The sequence below is a fragment of the Macaca mulatta genome, chromosome 17 (genome assembly GCF_049350105.2).
Source record: "Macaca mulatta isolate MMU2019108-1 chromosome 17, T2T-MMU8v2.0, whole genome shotgun sequence".
In the NCBI taxonomy this organism is placed as follows: Eukaryota; Metazoa; Chordata; class Mammalia; order Primates; family Cercopithecidae; genus Macaca; species Macaca mulatta.
In genome coordinates, this window is record NC_133422.1 from 94,676,565 (window position 1) to 94,683,568 (window position 7,004).

The 7,004-nt window shown below is 57.3% G+C and overlaps 1 protein-coding gene across 1 annotated transcript; it reads left to right on the forward strand.

The window, feature by feature from the left end:
- Positions 1 to 778: 778 nt before the first annotated feature.
- ZIC2 (Zic family member 2) lies at positions 779 to 6,230 on the forward strand. Its single transcript, XM_001093759.5, has 3 exons — positions 779 to 2,609; positions 4,411 to 4,574; positions 4,787 to 6,230. The coding sequence occupies exons 1-3, from the start codon at positions 1,535 to 1,537 to the stop codon at positions 5,138 to 5,140; spliced, it is 1,593 nt and encodes a 530-aa protein (XP_001093759.2). The 5' UTR covers positions 779 to 1,534; the 3' UTR covers positions 5,141 to 6,230.
- The last annotated feature ends 774 nt before the right edge of the window (positions 6,231 to 7,004 follow it).

Sequence of the window (7,004 nt, forward strand, 5' to 3'; positions counted from 1 at the left end):
CCCGCGGGCACGTACGGCGGCTGCCCGAGCCGGGAGCAGCTCAGGGAGCGCGGGGACCGAGGGGCGGGCCGGGCCGCGGGGCGGGGGCGCGGGATTGACTAGGCCGCGGCGGCCAATCGCGGCGCTGGGAGGGCGAGCGGGGCGGGAGCCGCCGTGAAAGGGGCGGTTTGACCGGGGGCCCGGCCTCGAGCTGGAGGGAGGGAGGGAGGCCGGGGCGGGAGACTAGGGGGCGCGGGGGGAGGGGAAAGGAAAAGGAGGAGACAAAAAGTAAAAAATAAAAGGCTGCTGCTGCGGCGTTGGCGGCGCCCACCGAAATCAACAGAGGCGGTGGCGAACGCAGCCCACCGCAGCCAAGACCTGAGAGCCCGCCTGGGCCTCACATTCGCTCGGGCCGCGGACTGCGCTCTGTCCACGCGGCGCGGCCACTAGTTCCGGGCCCAGCGCCCAGGCCCGACCGGCGGGAGGGAAGAGGCGAGCGAGAGATCACTTTTTTATTGTTGTTATTGTTTTTCAGCCCAGCCTCCCCCTCCTCCCCTCCCCCTGCTCGCCTTCTCCCCTCCCACATCCCCCTCCCCCCTACTCCCCCGCCTACTCCTCCGGCACAACTTAAAGAAAGGGGGAGCGGCGCGGCTGCTGCCTTCATCTGGGGAAATTCGTGGCCACTGCAAGTTTACTACGCGAGGCGCAGCCAATGCCAAGCGCCGAGGCCGAGGAGGGCTAAACACTGCGGCCGCAGCTCCGAACAATACCCGCCGCGCGCGGGGCGGCGCGAGCAGGGCCGCGGGGGAGGGAGCTGTCGCCGGAGCGCGCCCCAGAGAGGACGCCTGGACTCCGCCTGCCGCCCCGGCGCCCCCGTCGCGGTCAGGTGGAGCCGCTGGTGCGCTGGTCCCGGGTGCCAATCGCGGATCTCGCCTCGGTCCTCTCCTCGCCCGCCTTCCTGGAGTGAGCACGGCCGCCGCGCTCGGGCACCGTGGCCCCGCCGCGGTTGTGACTGCATTCTACCAGCGCTGCTTGGCGCGGCCGAGCTCCGGGTCCGCTGGGCGTGCGAGCGAGTGAGTGTGTGCGTGCGCGCGCGGGTGCGCGCAGGGGTGGGGGCCGCGGCGCGGCGCTCGCCCCCCGGTAGCCCCCCTCTACTCTCGGCTCCCCACACCTCCCTCCGGCTCCCTCCTCCCGCCCGCCCTCCCCTGCCCTGCCCGCCCGCCCCCGCCGCAGCTCCTTTAATACACTTTGGTTCTCCGCCTGGCTTTGGACTCTTCTCCTCCTCCACCTCCTCCTCCTCCTCCCGCGCCTCCTCCGCCGCCGCCTCCTCCTCTTCCTCTCCGCGCCTTCGCTCCGCGCCCGGCCGCCTGAGGCAGAGCCAGGCGGCGGCGGAGGCGGCGGGCGCAGGAGAGCGGCTCTCAGGACTGAAGCGGCCGCCACCACTACCGCCTGCGCCTGGAGCCCGGTGGCCGCCGGACGCACCGCGCGGATCGGGAGCGGGAGTCGAGGCGGCGCGGAGGCACGGGGCTCGCCGGGGCGTGCGGGCGCGCTGGCCATGCTCCTGGACGCGGGTCCGCAGTTCCCGGCCATCGGGGTAGGCAGCTTCGCGCGCCACCATCACCACTCCGCCGCGGCGGCGGCGGCCGCGGCCGCCGAGATGCAGGACCGAGAACTGAGCCTGGCGGCGGCGCAGAACGGCTTCGTTGACTCGGCCGCCGCGCACATGGGAGCCTTCAAGCTCAATCCGGGCGCGCACGAGCTGTCCCCCGGCCAGAGCTCGGCGTTCACGTCGCAGGGCCCCGGCGCCTACCCCGGCTCCGCTGCGGCTGCCGCTGCGGCCGCAGCGCTCGGGCCGCACGCCGCGCACGTTGGTTCCTACTCTGGGCCTCCTTTCAACTCCACCCGGGACTTCCTGTTCCGCAGCCGCGGCTTCGGGGACTCGGCGCCGGGCGGCGGGCAGCACGGGCTGTTCGGGCCGGGCGCGGGCGGCCTGCACCACGCGCACTCGGACGCGCAGGGCCACCTCCTCTTCCCCGGCCTGCCAGAGCAGCACGGGCCGCACGGCTCGCAGAATGTGCTCAACGGGCAGATGCGCCTCGGGCTGCCCGGTGAGGTGTTCGGGCGCTCGGAGCAATACCGCCAGGTGGCCAGCCCGCGGACCGACCCCTACTCGGCGGCGCAACTCCACAACCAGTACGGCCCCATGAATATGAACATGGGTATGAACATGGCAGCAGCCGCGGCCCACCACCACCACCACCACCACCACCACCCTGGTGCCTTTTTCCGCTACATGCGGCAGCAGTGCATCAAGCAGGAGCTCATCTGCAAGTGGATCGACCCCGAGCAGCTGAGCAACCCCAAGAAGAGCTGCAACAAAACTTTCAGCACCATGCACGAGCTGGTGACCCATGTCTCCGTGGAGCACGTCGGCGGCCCGGAGCAGAGCAACCACGTCTGCTTCTGGGAGGAGTGTCCGCGCGAGGGCAAGCCCTTCAAGGCCAAATACAAACTGGTCAACCACATCCGCGTGCACACAGGCGAGAAACCCTTCCCCTGCCCCTTCCCGGGCTGTGGCAAGGTCTTCGCGCGCTCCGAGAACCTCAAGATTCACAAAAGGACCCACACAGGTAACCGCGGGCTGGGATAGGGACCAGGCGCGGAGGGGAGACACGCACAGCCTGAGAGACTGTGTGTGCCGACGCTGGGCACAGACCGCCAGCCGGGAACCTGGAATGGGAGGTGTTTTTGCGTATACGAGAGTGCCAGCAGCTTGTTTCTGTTGGAGAATGACAGAATATTATTGGGCTGGGTTTTTCCATGTGCGGAAATCGACTTTTAAATGATCAACCTCACATCAAATGTATGCTTGGGTCATGCAATTGCTTCGTTTACTCAGCCCCGGTTAATAATTTCCGTTCTAAGTGGAAAGCACAAAATAAAACTGCTCTCTAATTCGGTGCCCGGGAAGCGAGCCTAGAGAGGATTTTGCCAGCTTGTGTGAATGTGCTTTTCTGCTCGGAGTGTATGTCTGTTTGAGTGGTTTGTGTGTTTTCCCATTTCTTTTACTCGGGGTCCAAACGCCCTTCCCGGGACTGTTTCCCATTAAATGAGTCTGGTGTAAGCCGAAGCTGTAATGCATTTCTCATTTTAAAAGTGTTTTTAAAGCCCGTCTCGGGGTGGGTTGCGGGGCCTTTACTGTGGTTTCGCAGCAGTTTGTGAAATTCTCTAATGGGCACCAGAGAGTTTGCAATTCCCAACTTGGACCCAGGTCAGCTAGAGCCCCAGGTCAGCTAGAGCCCCAGGCAGCGCGGCCCCGTGGGGGGATCGCGTGAGAAGAGAGAGCCGCAAGAGAACGCGCCTCCTGCCTCATAGATTATTCATCTATGACCAGGTCTCAGCCAAAATCGTGCCAGACGATTTCCTAAAAGAAAGCCAAATGTTTTAGCAACTTCTCCCGTCAATATTTACTCCGAAGTGGGGATGCGCCAGCGGCCTATTGTTCTCTTCCGGGAAGGGAGGGAGCCGAGGTGCGAGACAAGCTTTTAACAAGGTTTAAAATTTGAGAAATTTATTTGCATGAAATGCTCGCTTTCGAGTTCTGTGTCTGAGCGGATGTCTTTAAGAAACAATTTAGGTGCTAATGGAATTTAACGTTAAACGGTCCCCTTTCCTAGTGGAACGACGTTTGAGTTCTCGCAGCTCTAAATGACTCCAAGCGTTTGGAATTCTGGCAACAGGATGCAGAGGCCGCCAGAAAATTAAACGGGGAGGTTTTGAAAGGCTTTGCTGACTCCCCCAACCCTCGCCCACCAGCTTGTGCCTCTCCGCAGTCACTAGATGCTGCCTTATCTCTAATATTTACCTTTTCTTCAACTTATTTTTTTAAAGACTGGAGGTGAGACCAGAATTATTAATTCAGTTTGCAGAATTTTGGATGAAAAATACTGGCTCAGTCACTCTCCACAGCCCGGCCCCCAAACAACACGTAGCAACTCCAAATGTAATTGCTTACTGGCCCTGGCGAGAAACCGACAGCAGCCCAGCAGCCTGTGTGATTTTGATAATGCCCCAAATATTTTGTCATAATAACAGCTTCTCTGTGGCGAGACCAACTTGTTAGAAGCTGCAAATCCAAGAAGCCCCGTAGAAAGGCAGGCAGGGCCAGGAGCTACCGCACATTCCTGAGAAATTTGAGGAGATGGGCGTCAGCCTGGAAGAAAGTAAAATATGAAATAAATGAGCAGGACTGTCGGGCGGGAAGGCGGTTAATTTGATCTTAGTTCTGCCGCAGAGGGGATTGGACTGGTTTAAGGGACCCAGCCCCCTCAGGCCCTTCTCCCTCGCCGTGACCCAGCCCCCTCGCAGCCTGAGTGGGGGCTCTGCAGGCTCTGGGTGTCTGCAGCCAGCGCCAATGTTTGCCATCCACAGGGGAGAAGCCGTTCCAGTGTGAGTTCGAGGGCTGCGACCGGCGCTTCGCCAACAGCAGCGACAGGAAGAAGCACATGCACGTCCACACCTCCGATAAGCCCTATCTCTGCAAGATGTGCGACAAGTCCTACACGCACCCCAGCTCGCTGCGGAAGCACATGAAGGTACCACCGCGGCGGCCGGGAGGAGGGCGAGGCAGGCCGAGGTGCGGTGCAGCACCGGCCTGGACCACCTCAGCCGGCCTGGGAGGGTCCCCAGGGGCCAGGGAGGCTGAGGGGACATTTCTGGGGGTGCTCTCCCCCAGGGGCCCGGCCCCACAGCAGCTGCACTCACACCCAGTCCCCTCTGGTCCCCCCTCCCGGCTTTTGTCTTGCAGGTCCATGAGTCCTCCCCACAGGGCTCTGAATCCTCCCCGGCCGCCAGCTCTGGCTATGAGTCGTCCACGCCCCCGGGGCTTGTGTCCCCCAGCGCCGAGCCCCAGAGCAGCTCCAACCTGTCCCCAGCGGCGGCTGCAGCAGCGGCGGCGGCTGCGGCGGCGGCGGCCGCGGTGTCCGCCGTGCACCGGGGCGGAGGCTCGGGCAGTGGCGGCGCGGGAGGCGGCTCGGGAGGCGGCAGTGGCGGGGGCGGCGGCGGGGCGGGCGGCGGGGGCGGCGGCAGCTCTGGCGGGGGCAGCGGGACAGCCGGGGGCCACAGCGGCCTCTCCTCCAACTTCAATGAATGGTACGTGTGACGGGTCGGGGCCTCGCTCCCTCTCCCTGTCCCCACCCCAGCGTAGCAAACCTCCCCGCTGCTAGCAGCGAGGGCACCTTGTGATCATGTTGTTAAAATTATGAAACTGATTTTTATGATGATGAAAATTTTACCAGCAGAAGGATTTTTTAAAGTTTTTTTTTTTTTTTTTAATAATAATAATCTAGGCATGAAGAGCAAAAATACCCCTTCCGGAGTCTTTGAAGCTGAAAATATAAAACAAATAAAAAATAAAAAAATAAAAACCCACAAAAATGTTGAACCAAACCTTCCTGCTAATCTCCATGCCCATGTTCTTTCCCACCCTGTTCCCAGTCTTCTGACAAACTGTGTACATAGCGGACTCCTCCTTTCTCCTCCGAGGTGGTTTTAATGGCTTTTTGGTGTATAGAAGTTTGTCCATTTGTAAAACTCCGGACTGCGTTCCTCCCCGCCTTCCTCCCCTTTGCTTCCCCAAAGTGATGGGCTTTCTCTTTTCTCCTTTTTTAGTTTACCCGGTTTCTTTTTAAGTAATGTGGAAGAAAATGGTTTGTTTTGTATTGTGGTATTGAATATTGTGTTCCTTTTTATGAGGCAACCTGATTGTAAACTTCATGTAACTATAGACTGGAAAAAAACGAGCCGTGCCAAAGTCTCCCTTCTGTTTCTTCAGTACACTGACCCATAGCACACACATACACACCACCAACAACAACGCTTGTGAATGTATTTTTCTGTTAGCTGGGTTTACATGTGATGTTTTAGTGCTTTTGCAAGTTCAATTTGTTAGTTCCTGTATGAAAGATTGTGGGGGAAAAATAAACGTCGTGCCGTTAGCTTTTTCCGTAATAACACCCTTCCTTCTGTAAATACCCGTTACCATATTTATCCATTTGTAATTAAATTATGGTATTAACTTGCTACAGAGGAAACAATATTTATAAAGAATGTTTCTTAACTATAAATATGTACAATTGTGGGCATAAACTGTTTCAGATTTTTTATTTGAAGGTTTTAAGTGGTTTGATCATTTCTTGTGATGTTTTGAGAGTAATGCATACAGAAATATAATAAAACGTGTTGAAACTGCATGAACATACTATTTTTTCTAGCAAAGTTATTAAAGAAAATGGGGAAAGAGGCAGCTGAGGATTGACCTGGGTAGAGGCTGGCTGAGGCTGAGTGGGCGGGAGGCACATGCGTCCTGGGGAGGAAGGTGTGTATCTGCCTCTTTGGCAGAAGGTCTCAAAATTATTTTCTTCGTCCTTTGTTTAATAGCTGAGAGTGAATTAAATTTTTGGAAAGCCCCTGTGAGGAATGGCGGCAGGAAGCTTCAGAGCTTCTAATGGCTCCATTATCTGAGGGAATGCCTTTCTTTCTTTCTTTCAGCTATTTGGGCTGGATTTAAGAGCACTAAACATTTCCTTATTCTTTGTTTTTCCCCCTTTCCTGCCCCCTTTCCTCTCCCTCCCTCTGAAAAGCTGAGGTACAGTTATTTTTAATTACACATTTAAAACTGAGCAGAGTACTTTCTTTTTGAACTTGGCCTAATGATTATAGTTTTAAGGGCCCGTTTGTACCAAAAGTTGCTTGAAAATTTAAGCAGAGAAATCCTGCTGAAGCAAAGCAGCTGTGTGCCAATAAGCAGGATGGTCAAGGGAAGGTGATAAATAGGCTACATTTTGATCTTCTTGGGGGAGGAGAATAGATAGGAAAGCAACAAACCGTTGGCCCCAAAAGGAAAGAGAACTTCTTGAAGAATTCAGTAAAAATAAAATAGAATAAGATATCAAGACTAAAATTGCCAGGTGAAAGTGAGATCCAGAGCCCCAGCCACCAGCTTTTCTCCCATGTTTACAGCCTTC